Source organism: Lingula anatina, chromosome 1 (genome assembly GCF_051362555.1).
Source record: "Lingula anatina isolate TDL-2025a chromosome 1, LinAna3.0, whole genome shotgun sequence".
NCBI lineage: Eukaryota > Metazoa > Brachiopoda > Lingulata > Lingulida > Lingulidae > Lingula > Lingula anatina.
The window spans coordinates 198,313-213,454 of NC_141767.1; the positions used below are offsets into that span (position 1 = coordinate 198,313).

The 15,142-nt window shown below is 35.9% G+C and overlaps 2 protein-coding genes across 8 annotated transcripts in view; one reads left to right on the top strand and one right to left on the bottom strand.

Annotated features, from left to right (window-relative positions):
- LOC106176497 (coiled-coil domain-containing protein 186) lies at window positions 1–15,067 on the bottom strand. 4 transcript variants are annotated; one of them, XM_086999250.1, is made up of 20 exons: window positions 14,909–15,067; window positions 12,733–13,536; window positions 10,974–11,106; window positions 10,518–10,646; window positions 8,883–9,095; window positions 8,019–8,138; window positions 7,539–7,643; window positions 7,262–7,360; window positions 6,852–6,938; window positions 6,474–6,616; window positions 6,106–6,286; window positions 5,882–5,956; window positions 5,389–5,473; window positions 4,767–4,846; window positions 4,252–4,443; window positions 3,217–3,380; window positions 3,024–3,093; window positions 2,360–2,383; window positions 1,405–1,554; window positions 1–1,261 (listed from the first exon to the last, which is right to left on the bottom strand). In XM_086999250.1, exons 2-20 carry the CDS (start codon window positions 13,509–13,511, stop codon window positions 1,172–1,174), a joined length of 2,919 nt encoding a protein of 972 aa, XP_086855376.1. In that variant the 5' UTR covers window positions 13,512–13,536; window positions 14,909–15,067; the 3' UTR covers window positions 1–1,171. The 4 variants fall into 4 exon arrangements, with proteins under 4 accessions (XP_086855376.1, XP_086855382.1, XP_086855387.1 ...); XM_086999256.1 differs by having other exon boundaries at window positions 14,868–14,939; XM_086999261.1 differs by lacking the exon at window positions 2,360–2,383.
- The window catches only part of LOC106176488 (uncharacterized), an 18,200-nt gene continuing 17,943 nt past the window's right edge, over window positions 14,886–15,142 (top strand). For all 4 annotated transcript variants that reach the window (XR_015331735.1, XM_086999232.1, XM_086999242.1 and 1 more), the window contains exon 1: window positions 14,886–15,035. The gene's annotated coding sequence lies outside the window, so the exon portion shown is untranslated. The remainder of the gene's footprint in view (window positions 15,036–15,142) is intronic.

A 15,142-nucleotide genomic window follows, 5' to 3' on the forward strand; every position in this document is an offset into this window, starting at 1 on the left:
ATTACATTTTCTTTTTTCACCTTCCTGTATTCACAATAAAATAATTTACATACATTCAACTAAAGGGCAAGCTCACTATTACAGCATTTTAGCACTCATTCCTTTAAAATGAAACTGTCCTCATGTTTCATTTTAGCAATTATTGTCCATGCAACTTATCAAATTTCTGATGTGAATTTAACAAAATCTACCCTTGGTCAATTGTTCTCTCTGTATATTGCACTTACTTAAGAATGGAGAATTAACAACCGTATAAATGCACCATAAAGACAGCCCATACACTGTTTTCCTATTCAAACAAGCAACTACTGAACCTCATCTTCTGTGACTGCCTCACACTATCATTGTACCACTCACACTACACATAGTATGAACCTTGGTAAACACTTAATTCTGCAGACTTCTATACAGTCTATAACTAGGTACAGATCATATAACATAACATACACAATTACATTGGACAATATAACTCCTGTTTTCAAACCTGCATTTGGGTCACTGCTAGATATAAAACTCTGGTCCTTTCCTATGCTGAACACATCATTTTGGGATAATATTGATATCTTAAAGCACCATACAATGAAATAAATAGTCAGAGTTCAAATCCAAAAACTGAACAAAAATGCTTCTCTTATTTTACAGCTAGCACTTTTCAATGAAAATGACTACATGTAGTCAGGTGACAATGACAAATGAGATATACATATATATATATATAATTTATAAATGAGCAGCACACATGTATGTTACTAGCCAGGTATGACATGACTATCTGACATAATACCAAACATTCATATTATGACTTGACTACCTGATTCATGTGTGTGTGTATGCGCACATGCGCACGTGTGTGTGCATGCATGTGAGAGCATGGGTATTAGCATAATGAAAATTCATAAGAAGGTCCATGCGCAGCCAAGTTAGACCGTAAAACATTTCACTGCTTTAACCATTTAGAAAACATAAGAGTTCAGTACGTAGAAACAAAAAAAAAACTTTTCATATTACTGGATTTCAATTTTATCTGTTTCTGTAATGTAAGGAATAATTATTTGATGAACAATTTGATATCTTTACACCAATGATTGTATGAATGTCAACCCTGGTGTCCATCAGATATATTTGATATGTGAAATGGATGCTGTACTGCAGCAGATGATCTCCAGGGCTGTCAGGATTTGACTTTCTGAAACTCTAACTGGAGTTGTCTGTTTTCTTGGGAGAGTCTGGCTATCTCTGCTCCTAGTGTGTCCAAGTTTTCCTGAAAGTTTGAGAAAAAAAAAGATTAAATGATGTTACATCTATAACTGTCTGTGTCAAGTTTCTCTACTTATCAAAAGGCAACTGCTTCTCATTTTGTATTGCTCATATCTCTGAACAAAGCTTAATGCAAAGTTCAGGTACCTTGAGTGTGATGTTTTTCAAAATGGTGTCTTCCAATACTGCTTGCAGTTTTTTCATGATTTCCAGGGAAAGTTCGATGGTCATGTGGCCGTCTGCAGCATGCATTTTATACACGGATGCCATGATACCTCCTTTACGCGCCAGCTGGGCCTGAAAACACAATATACAGTACACTCTGAACATAATATTATTCTGGATTCACAGCAATTTATAATACTCAAGGATGAGAACGGTGGTTTAGAAAAGACAAAAACCTTGAAATGGAGCCAAATTGCACCCCCATTTTAACCAAGTCTGCCAGAACCACAATAAAATCAATAATCCTGTAAATTGCCTATACCAGAACACTGTAGACTTTATAGAAGTTGACCAAGTCTGTATTAACCAGCTTCCCATTTTGCAGGATTTCATCAAGATTTTCACACCCTCTCTTTTCAGCTTTACAGTTTCATTTTGTCAGAAGCAATGTCATATTGGAAAGTGTGATAAAGCTTTCTGCAGTGCTTTTTGACTGAGGCAGAAGCAAAGAATACTGCACACTATGCTCAGGAAAGATCTCTCATATACAGAATGTGTACAGCACACAGCAGTAGTACCTGACAGTCACAGTGAAGACTACAAATCCCTACTGCTATATATCATGATATTCATGCTTATCTGAGAATATTAACAAGAAGACATCTTTACAGACCCAAAACACTCAAGAAAAACTGCTACCATACTGAATCAGTGTGCTGGGACTTTTTCAAGACTGAATTCAGAAGCATAACATGTTCCAATATATGTTAACAGTTTCATCTAGCCACACAATTATTATGTTCCGAAGAAAAATAATCTCAGAAAGCAGTACTGTACTACACTAACACAAAAGTCTTCCCTTAACTCCACACTTGTCCCTCTTCACAAAACAACACAACAAAAATGAAGGAAAAGCCTTTCATAATCTCCTAAATACCTTAATCTCCCTCCGAATGGCTTGCTGTTATGCAGAGAATACAGAAGCAAAGAAAAGTTCATTATAAGACGGAAGAACACACAATTAAAGTGCTTTAGGTTAAGTTTTTGTTTTATTCAACATAAGAGTACTGTAACAGTATAGTTATGTATGATCTGACATGATTAGATCTGTTAATACATAAATGTGGTGAATAAGTGACTGCTTTGTTAGGAAACTGAAGATAAACTGAAATCTTCAACATGCAAGAAAGGTTGCAACATTTTCAAACTAAAGCATTAACTAAGCTGTTATTCATGCTTGACATGCAAGAAACTTGAAAATCAATTATGATGAATAATGTAAACAAAATCACACTTTCCAGTATTTCAATTAAGAAAACATCTGTATAATGAACAAAGATTCAAAACAAATTTTTTTGATATGGTAAATTTTCAAACCATAATTAGGATTGTAGCAAAAACATAAAACACTCGTCACATGTTAGGACACGAAATTATTTATATCATAAAAAATACATACATAAATTAGTAAATAATTTTACTTTCTATTCATGTTTGTACTGCATACCTGTGTATGCAGTTAAAGAATAAGTAGATTATTTCGTCTGCTTGGGAGAACTCTAAAGATTATTATTATAATTATTATTAGTTCAGTTCCTTACTTTGTTCTCATCCATGCTGAGTGGCGCCAAGGCCCCGGCTTCCTCCCTCATCACATACATCTGAATTATTCTGAAAATAGACACAGGCTGTAGTCATCAAACTGACTTAAGAGGTGAACTATCTCAAAGTTAAAATTGAAACACTCCATTCAGTCAATACAATGTTCTACAATCAGTGCTGTAATAGATGTACCTTGCTTTTTTCTGCACCTCATCTATCAGCTGCTTGATATGGTCTTGCATAAACTCCATCTTCTCATTCTTCCTGGCGTGTGCTTTCTGAAGCTTTACTATTCTCTCTATCAACATCTGACGGTCTGGCTCTATCACTTCAGTAGCTGGAATGGCATGGGGGTCCTGTGGAAATAATATAACACTTTAATTTTTATCAACATCTGACGGTCTGGCTCTATCACTTCAGTAGCTGGAATGGCATGGGGGTCCTGTGGAAATAATATAACACTTTCATTTTTATCAACATCTGATGGTCTGGCTCTATCACTTCAGTAGCTGGAATGGCATGGGGGGCCTGTGGAAATAATATAACACTTTCATTTTTATCAACATCTGATGGTCTGGCTCTATCACTTCAGTAGCTGGAATGGCATGGGGGTCCTGTGGAAATAATATAACACTTTCATTTTTATCAACATCTGATGGTCTGGCTCTATCACTTCAGTAGCTGGAATGGCATGGGGGGCCTGTGGAAATAATATAACACTTTCATTTTTATCAACATCTGACGGTCTGGCTCTATCACTTCAGTAGCTGGAATGGCATGGGGGTCCTGTAGAAATAATATAACACTTTCATTTTATCAACATCTGATGGTCTGGTTCTATCACTTCAGTAGCTGGAATGGCATAGGGGTCCTGCAGAAATAATATAACACTTTCATTTTTATCAACAAACTTTTTTTTCTATCAGTTGTGAATATGAAGTTGTTTCTAATTTTTAAAAGATGTTCTAACATAATAAGTTAAGAATCTTTTTAAAAAATATAATATATCTATTTATCTTGCACAATATTCAAGAAATTTTAGTTGATCCAACTTAATTTGGGATCACTTCATGCACTATAAACTGCTGTCAAACCATTTATCTCATTTTTTTCTTTTATGAATGAAATCCTTCTAGAAATGCTTTATGAAAACTAACAAGTTTATGGCTCTTTTTATGAACAGGTTCTTTTCTAGAAAATAGTTCTATGGGAGATTGTTAACAGTACCTGAGTTTGTGGTTCTTGGCTGGAACCTCTAGATGTGGCAGTGCTCCCTCCAGCGTGGCCATTGTTGACTTTCTCCAGTGAAGAGGTGGAGCTGGCTCTGGAGCCATGGTTCATCTTGTGGTTCTTCTCCTCTGCTTCACTTTCATAATTCTCAAGTCTCTTCTTAGCATGGTGCAGTTGTCTTAACAAATCCTAAGTGTTATAAAATATTCAGAATATTGAGATGTGTGGGGAAGGTTTCATAATTCTCAAGTCTCTTCTTAGCATGGTGCAGTTGTCTTAACAAATCCTAAGTGTTATAAATATTCAGAATATTGAGATGTGTGGGGAAGGTTTCATAAAAACATAATCATGCAATTGCACAGTCCCATAATGCTGCAAACTGATGTTTTCTTCACTTGTAATAATCTAATATCACTATTTGTTACAATGTGCGTTGCATTTATGTGAATTCTGTTTTTATAAAATGGTTCCAATAACTGTCCTTACTTTAACATTTCAATAACTGTCCTTACTTTAACATTCCCTGCATGTTTTTTCTTCAGTGTTTTCTGTTGATCTACAGCATCATTCAACTGCACTGTTAACTGGTCCACTGAAAATAGGTTTATTATAGATATCAAGGCACTACTGTTAACTGGTCCACTGAAAATAGGTTTATTATAGATATCAAGGCACTACTGTTAACTGGTCCACTGAAAATAGGTTTATTATAGATATCAAGGCACTACTGTTAACTGGTCCACTGAAAATAGGTTTATTATAGATATCAAGGCACTACTGTTAACTGGTCCACTGAAAATAGGTTTATTATAGATATCAAGGCACTACTGTTAACTGGTCCACTGAAAATAGGTTTATTATAGATATCAAGGCACTACTGTTAACTGGTCCACTGAAAATAGGTTTATTATAGATATCAAGGCACCACTGTTAACTGGTCCACTGAAAATAGGTTTATTATAGATATCAAGGCACCACTGTTAACTGGTCCACTGAAAATAGGTTTATTAAAGACATCAAGGACAAATGCAAACACCAACTTTCAACAAGAACAAGTGAACTATGCTGTAAAAATATACAAATGCTTGTCTAGCTGAAATCTTTATAATTACTGCCTCATATAGTTCTTCCTACCCAGTGTATTTTTCTCCCTCAGTTTATCAGTAAGTTCTGTAGTTTCTTCTGACCTGGCCTTCTTCTCACACTCAAGTTCTTCTGTCTGTAATGTAAATAATATAATATTAATAAGTCTGGTTGTTATCTTATGAAGTGGTTACATTTACTACATAAAACCCTTGTAAAGAATAAAGAATCTTTATTGAACTAGTGGGCCAGAGAGCTCCCAAGGGCCTTCTGGAGTATATACCAATCTCAATGTTTTGATGGGAAATAACACAGGAAGTTAAAGCAATATTGGCAAACACTGACCAGTTCACACTGTGTTAAGGATTATTAGTGCTATACAGTTGCTGTCAAACTAAGATATTAGACAAAGGCAGTTCTCAGTTTAATGATTATTACAAGAAGGTATAACTATGTGACGTATTATCTCTAAATCTTTGGTAAACTTATGCCTGTCACAAAGGACAAGTAGTACAGCCTAATGTATCTAAAACAGGAAACCTACCAGTTGTTGGGTTGTTTTCTGTAATTCTTTACAGAGGGAATTCAACTTCTCTAGTTCTGCACTAGATACTGTTACCTGTAAACAGAATGGATAGTTAACTACAATAACACTGTCCCTGTATTATCAACAACTTTCTTAAATATTGACCTCATCTAACTTTGAATGCTACTTTTACATTTTATAAGACACCGCATCCCTTCCACCCACAAAGACCCCTCGCTTACCTTGGAATGTAACCCGTTGTTTTCAGACTGTAATTGAGCATTTTTAGCGCTGATTTTCTCAGTAAACTCCAGGAGTTCTGCCTCCCTCTTCCTACAGCCGTCCATATCAGCCTCCAGGTCTCGGTTGCACTGGTTCACCTCCTCCAGGCTGGACGTCAACTTCTCTACTTTTTCTCTTTCTCTGAAAATTATCATAATAACTTAGCTGAGCATGTTTAGGAGTCAGACAGTTCAATTTCCAGAAGTTCCACTAAAATTTCCTTAACCCTTACTATCTGATGTTAATAATCACAAAACATACTTTAGGATATCAACACTATAAACAGATGATGCTTTTCAATCAGAGCAAGTTCCCCCTGTCCACTTACACCTCTAACTGGGTCCTGGCATTCTGCAGTTCATCCACCTGTTGTCTTAAATCCTGAATATCTCGCTTCTGGTTCTGTATGATCTCCTTTAGCTTCAACATGGATGCTTCCTGTGACAACCTCTCTGTCTCTAAACACTTCACCTGTAAACAATACTTAGATGACATCACTATTGAAACAGCAGGACATATCAATGTAATGATTTTCTTATTCACTTTTAATAATCACAAACATCCTCAGATAAATGACAAGAATGTGCCATTAATTTCATTAAAATGCACTTCTCCAACAAACTTCTGTCTCGCTCTCTCTACTACAGACAAAGTACGTGCATCAGTCAGCTAGCCAATATGACCACAATCTGTGTCTTGTTCTCACCTTGTCTCTGAATGTTCCCAGTTCAGCCAGGGCATCTTTATGTTGTTTCTTCAGGGAGTCTAACTCTCTACACATGATGGAAAACACCTGAATGAGTAAAATATTAGATCAAGCAATGGATAGAATTTAACCATATATCAAAATATGTACAATACTCTTAATACACCTGAATGAGTAAAATATTAGCTCAAGCAATGGATAGAATTAAACCATATATCAAAATATGCACAATACTCTTAAAACTGCAATCAAAGATAAAACAACATCAAAATTTGTTGCTAACATCATGCAAAAACAACTGACCAGAAAGGAATAAAGCTGAACCCTTTTGTAACACCTTGCAATTTTAACATTTTGTCATATAATACACATCTCAATGGTTCCTATTCCCACATGAACATATTACACACCTCCTCCTGGTCATTCTTCTCTTGCTTGTGCTGTTTCAACTCAGACTCTTTCCTTTTTAGTTCTATGTCTAATGAATTGGACCTCACTTCCTCGGATTCCTGGAATGATATAATTGATAAACTAAGGATTCCAACTCATGACTTTATTCTAAAATAAAAAGATTTGGATTAAGTGAATACCTGATAACCATCCCTGAACATCTTAAAAATGTGTATCATATAGAAATCTACCATAAACTCTTTATATTACCTGGCAACTCTAAAATTTATAGACTACCTGGTATGTTTTGATCATTTCCTGCCCATCTCTCCTGATCTGTTCATTTTCTTCCCTGGTTTCATTTAGTTTCTGGATAGTTTTCTGGAGCTCTGCTTTGGTTTCCTACAATAATATGCATCAAACTGAAGAAGGATCTATTTCACACTATAAGAGTATATTGAGGTTCACATAAATTACTGGTACTTCCAGTGTTAATTTAAAAGTAATGACTTGATCTTTTCAATAGGAAAATATTATCAATTTTTCAGATACATAATTTCAGAATAATTACAAATATGTTTGGGTGTAGCATTTATGGTCTTATTCTGCATAGAAAAGAACTATGTGCTCTCCAGCTATGTTGCTAATTATCAATGGGAATGTTCTCATTTTAAGAAGACTTAAAAAAATTCACTATCTGTATAGTTCACAATTTTTACCATTGAAAAAATCCAGTCCTTAGCGTCACTTCCAATGTCATAATAAAGTATGGCTTACCTTGTGAGCATCAAGTTCTGCCTTAAGTTTATTCTGAGCCCATTTCACCTTGACATCATTGGAAGAAATGGCCTCTTTTAGTTTCTCCAATTCCTTCTGCAACCCTCGCACTTCTCGACCCTAAAGATAAAAGATCATTATTTCTAAAAATTTGTATCATGGGTTTTTAACTCTCCAAAATCAACTAAGAAATGTCATATTTTCTATGCTCTTATCTATTAAACAATTATCTTCATATTCTAGGTAATATCATACATTAAACAGACTTAAAACATATTGCAACAATGTACATTTGAAGTATGGCATACTCCATAGGGTTATCCACTGCTTTCTTACACTGGGTTCCTATACCTAGATTGATCTAACAGGATCGATCCATCTCTAAGGGGTTTTTCAGTAAATTGCTTTTAGCTTAAGTGGTTTAGATGTCTGGCACGCCTACAGAAGCTGCTAAACATTAATTAATCACCCCCTAGCAGCTTCAGTAGGTGTGACAGACTTCTAAGCAACTTAAGTTGATTGCAATTTAGTGAGAATTCCCTTGGGGATCTTTCGATCCAGTGTTAGTACAATAGGGTCTGGGAATGGTCCCTTTTTCCTCACTTAGTACTTTGAGAATGAAACTTACTCTGACTTCTAGACATTGTGTTAGCTTGGTGTTATCTGCTTTCATAGCTTTAAACTTACTCTGGCTTCTAGACATTGTGTTAGCTTGGTGTTATCTGTTTTCATAGCTTTAAACTTACTCTGACTTCTAGACATTGTGTTAGCTTGGTGTTATCTGCTTTCATAGCTTTAAACTTACTCTGACTTCTAGACATTGTGTTAGCTTGGTGTTATCTGCTTTCATAGCTTTAAACTTACTCTGGCTTCTAGACACTGTGTTAGCTTGGTGTTATCTGTTTTCATAGCTTTAAACTTGGCAGTGACATTGTCCTTCTCTTTGGCCACATCTTTGTTCTTGTTCTCCAGCTTCTCAATGGCCTGCGATAACTCCAGGAGCTTGGCCTCACTCTGAGCATACTTCATCACCATGGCGTCCTTCTCCTTTATCGTTTCTTCACACTTCTTCCCAGCCTAAAATAACAAGCATAGACATCTGACCCTTTATCGTTTCTTTACACTTCTTCCCAGCCTATAATAACAAGCATAGACATCTGACCCTTTATCGTTTCTTTACACTTCTTCCCAGCCTATAATAACAAGCATAGACATCTGACCCTTTATCGTTTCTTTACACTTCTTCCCAGCCTATAATAACAAGCATAGACATCTGACCAAGAAGACAAGGCATGCAACCAAGCCAAAAAAATTAAATAAAATTCAAATGAATTATTAAGGTTATGGTATTATCAAGTAGATATTTCAAGATGCAGTTTCCAATATCAAGATTCTATTTTTTTTTCCATGCATAAAATGGCGAGAAAAAAATGAACAAGTACTTTTCTGTATACAACAGCAAATCAATCATCTTCATAATTATAAAACTTCCTGAAGATGACACTCCAATAACCTAATCTAAACCAGTGACTATATATCATGACAAGACAATCAGTGTGATATCCCTTGGGTCAACCCTATCATGGATGAAATGAGAGAGACTAACAAGTGGTTTTCCTGCATGTAATATATCATGCCACTTCTATTTCACATCATTTTATGTTGGAGAGCTAGGATATTCTTTGTAAACTTGTACGGTATGGGTAAATACCATGAATATTGCCACTGGAATAAAACAGTACAGAGAAAGTTTGGGCACTAATATTACAGCTACTTTTATCCCTGTTCTAGTTCTGTCAACATGTCATCATTTCTAGACAAGATAACACTTTCTGGTCCACCCATCATGGCAGGGTGTAGTTCTGGTGATATGGGATTCTAATGTATTGAAAACATTACCCGTTCTAGTTCTGATCCACCTATCATGGTAGGGTGTAGCCCTTGTAGGGATCCATGTTGGGGGTTTTAACATATTGAAAACATTACCTGTTCTAGTTCTGATCCACCTATCATGGTAGGGTGTAGCCCTTGTAGGGATCCATGTTGGGGGTTTTAACATATTGAAAACATTACCTGTTCTAGTTCTGATCCACCTATCATGGTAGGGTGTAGCCCTTGTAGGGATCCATGTTGGGGGTTTTAACATATTGAAAACATTACCTGTTCTAGTTCTGATCCACCTATCATGGTAGGGTGTAGCCCTTGTAGGGATCCATGTTGGGGGTTTTAACATATTGAAAACATTACCTGTTCTAGTTCTGATCCACCTATCATGGTAGGGTGTAGCCCTTGTAGGGATCCATGTTGGGGGTTTTAACATATTGAAAACATTACCTGTTCTAGTTCTGATCCACCTATCATGGTAGGGTGTAGCCCTTGTAGGGATCCATGTTGGGGGTTCTAACATATTGAAAACATTACCTGTTCTAGTTCTGATCCACCTATCATGGTAGGGTGTAGTTCTGGTGATATGGGGTTCTAACGTATTGAAAACATTACCTGTTCTAGTTTCCACATCATGTCCTGTTTTAAGGCCAGAATGGTCTTTTTGGCAGCAGCATCATGAGAGGCCAGTTTTTCTTTCCCAGCATCTATCTCCAGCTGTTGTTGTGCTATTGTGCTCTCAAACTGGAGATAAAACATGACATATATAAACACATGTCCTACAGTTATGTTATCCTTGCTTTAACATCTAAAATCAATAATCCCAGACTGTCTTTAGCAATTTGAAGAATTGCTGTAATATTAAACACCCTTGACTCAAGCAATTTTAGTGACCATGATTTTAGCTTCTTGTGTTCTATTACAAAAGAAATAATTGAAATTTAGTATAATCAAAAAAAAAAAAAAAAAATCATATATGCATCTTAATATGCAAATATTCTTGGTTTCCCAAAGTATTTTGTTCTGCGATCCATTTTCTATGAAAATATTCTCGTCCCTGTTCAATGTTACCTCTTTTATCTGTGCTAGGTAGATGTCCTCGGAAGAGTTGGATTTGAGTTCCCGTATTTCTTGGAGGTAAGCATCTCTCTCTTTGATGGCCTCGGACAATTGACTTTTTTGTCTAGAAAATTTCTCCTGGAGACTGTAAATATCACAAAGAATGTGCTATCAGATACACTTGTTGCTGAGATATCTGACTATTACTACATGGTTAACAGGTACACTCAAACATAATGAATTTTTGGATCATATAAATACAGTTAATTTTGATAAAATAAAAGCCAAACACATGATAGCCCTCCCCTTAACAATGAGTTAAAAAAATTCTTTCAGACCAGTTGGGTATAATCTAGTCTAATGCTAGCATTTGGTAATATTTTGAACTTTGTATTAATCCCTCTAAAAGAACCTAATCTGGAATCTCTTTCAGAAGCATGAAATCCAATCGTCTCTCTTTTCGTTTATTCAGTAAGACAGCCAGACTTTGAGTTACACTATGTGATATCATGTACTGTAGGCAAGTCTCAGAGTTAAACTATGTGGTATTATGTACTGTAACAAGTCTCAGAGTTAAACTATGTGATATTATGTACTGTAGCAAGTCTCAGAGTTAAACTATGTGATATTATGTACTGTAGCAAGTCTCAGAGTTAAACTATGTGATATTATGTACTGTAACAAGTCTCAGAGTTAAACTATGTGATATTATGTACTGTAGCAAGTCTCAGAGTTAGACTATGTGATATTATGTACTGTAGCAAGTCTCAGAGTTAAACTATGTGATATTATGTACTGTAGCAAGTCTCAGAGTTAAACTATGTGATATTATGTACTGTAGCAAGTCTCAGAGTTAAACTATGTGATATTATGTACTGTAGCATGTCTCAGAGTTAAACTATGTGATATTATGTACTGTAGCAAGTCTCAGAGTTAAACTATGTGATATTATGTACTGTAGCATGTCTCAGAGTTAAACTATGTGATATTATGTACTGTAGCAAGTCTCAGAGTTAAACTATGTGATATTATGTACTGTAGCATGTCTCAGAGTTAGACTATGTGATATTATGTACTGTAGGCAAGTCTCAGAGTTAAACTATGTGATATTATGTACTGTAGCATGTCTCAGAGTTAAACTATGTGATATTATGTACTGTAGCCAGTGCCTCCTAGGGAAAATTTCAAGGCCAAAGGATTGTTTATTGGATACATGTAATGACCTCAGGTCTACCAACAGCATTTTGAACAAAGGATCAGTTAAGAGAGCTATGTGTGAAATGTGTTGTCAGTGTAGACAGAATCATGGCTTAGTTTTCATCAGTGTCACCTCATTTCTGCTTATTCATAATATTTCAACATCATAAATATATCTGCTTCTAGCAATATGGGTGCAAATCATATTCAATAGCACATTAATCAATGTAACAGTTTTATAATTTCTCCTATGTACATCTTGAGATCCAGCCACTCTGGTTTATAGTCCAAAGTCCAGGTAAACACATTGCTGGGTCTTACTCATATCATTCAATTACATCACTACAGTCAACATTGCCTAAAGGTCAGTGATAAATGGTGGTGGCACTAGAGAAAAGAAATCCCAGCACAGCTGCATGGATTGGGGCATACACATATTATACCAAAAGCAATGTTTAGCAGGAAAATACATTGTCTAGATTGAAAGTGTAAAGCTATCTTTGAATGAAAAAAAATCACACATATTAAGATGTTTACACTTAAATATATAAAATAAACGTATACATAGACCAACCTGTTCATTTCACTTTTTTGTAGTTTTAACTGTTTTTGTAGAGCATCATACTCTGTCCTGTTAGTAGTAGTGTTCTTTTGTAACACAGATTTAGTCAAGGTTGTCCCAAATGCATCCAAGTCCAACTCCAGGTCCAGCTCAGACAGGAGATGGTCATCGTCACTCCCATCACCCTGCGTATCACAGCTAGAAGTGAACAGTATGTCTGTTGTACTTTTTGAAACAGAGCTATCTGAGAGTTGTTTGGAGTTAGTATCACTCCCTTTATCATCTCCACTAGGAGCAGGAAGTGATTCCTGGTCTGGAGTCATATTCTTTAGACCCCCTGGATTCCCAATGGCTTCACTCACAATGGTCTTTAATGCCTCCGCCTCCTGGGAGCTATCACTGTCTAATGTATTGTGTGCTATATGCTGGTCTGTGCTGGATTGGTGCACTTCAGCTTGGAATGCTGGCTGAACACTACATGACTCATTAACCAAGTTGCATGTTTCTGTTGCTGAATCTGAGGAAATGGTTTCATTAACAGAGTTCCTATCACCTGTCTCAGCACCCTCTGTACAACCACTGTGGTCACAAGTCTCTGAACTTTCTACACACTCTGTCCCTGTGTGTTCCCCTAGACTGCCATTAATACTGATCTGCTGAACAATGTTCTCTTCATTTCCAGTCTCTGGATCTGAGGTGGAGCCTGCTTTGTGAGGGGGAGGTTTCTCTGGTATACCACAGCCACCCTCACTCTGTGTAACTGCTCCATTCTCTGGCAGGACTGCTGCCATTATTATAATTTATGTCATTGGAAAGCTGAAAAATATAAGCAGGGGTTAAAATAGTAATCAAATAAATAATGCAACCCACTGTGCAATATAACCCTACCGGAAAATTGCAATTTACCTCTTTTTATATACCATAATAAAGGAACTTCCTACTGCAAGCAGGCAATGATGACTTTCTTTTACAAATATTGACTGTGTCTCATAGAGACCAAAGAACATCGTTGTTTGTCATGGTGAAACACATCCTGAAGTAAACAACTACTACTGCAAGAACAGACAGTTAGAAGAGCAGAGTAAAACTAAACAGTTCACAATTCATCTCTTTTTACAGGAAATAAAGGTCCTAGGGCAGTAGTTTTATTATTTAGGATGAAAAATGACTAAATCTAGTTTCCTAGAAGCAAATCTATAACTGAGAAAGGATGACTAGGCAAACTGAGACATCTAACAAATTCCACTGTATACACATGATGGATGTTCAAGTGATGACTAGCGAGTTATATGTAGTGAGAGTTAAGAACAAGCTTGTACTGAGAACATGAGTTTGTAAAAATTGACTCTAGTACATTCTAGGCCTTATGTCCAGGCCCAACCTGACCTCAGAGCTGCAAATATGTGATAAGGAATAACTGGGCATCTCTCACAGTTTTGGGGATAATTGCTCTGTGTCTTTGAAAAATTCAAGGAGGTAAAAAAAAGCAAAAATCAATAGTTTAGATATAATTCTAAGTTGTATTACATCCAACATTGTCTACTTTCAATGCCTTTTTACAATAAACAAAATCTATAGAATTAAGGAATTTGAAAAGTACATGATATCATTTATTTTGTTTAATGTTTAAAAATACACTCCTTCCTTTCTATAATTAATCTACTGGTTGCAAACAATTTTGATAAAAGATTTCTATTCTGCTAAGTAATCACCCAAGAATGTTTCTTAGTCAATAGTAAATATCCAAAGTAAGGTTAACTAGTAACTACATCAATGCTTGGTTTTGGCTGCGGAACATGACCTGAACTCAGGTAACATTATTCCAGGACGAAAATATTTAGCAAAATGTTAAAATCTGAAACATTTCAAGACTTAATTGCTTTGATGATTTAAAATAAAGCAAAGATAAAGAAGTAATCAGCGATGACGGCCAACAGTACTTTTCAAGTTCTTTTAAACATACAATTTTCATGCCACTCTGTGTTAGTTTCCTCTCAGGCCGTCTTCGTGTCAAACTCAACTTCAGTCAACAATCAAGTTATCGTCTCACACAACAAACAATCATCTGTGCGTGAGTATGTATGGAGCTATGCATAAATTGTACTGATCAACTAATCAGCATAAATAACACGTATGTAAACACTTACATATATGATCCACGAGTAAAATCATTTATCGGTATATTTACCTGTCTCACTTCTGCCAACAAAACAAAATGGCGAGTTCCATAGGTCACATGATCAGTACGGTAATTCGTGAACCTGCCGCCAGAGGTCACTCAGTTGTAAACCTTCCAGACAGGAATAAAATTTGTGGTGAGTATTTGCCTCTTCTAATTAACTTCCAAAAATGCATTAAAGTACATTGGAAGAGGGCGTTTGTGTGGATTTATGTGTTGGTGTATTTTGTAAATTGTCAGCGC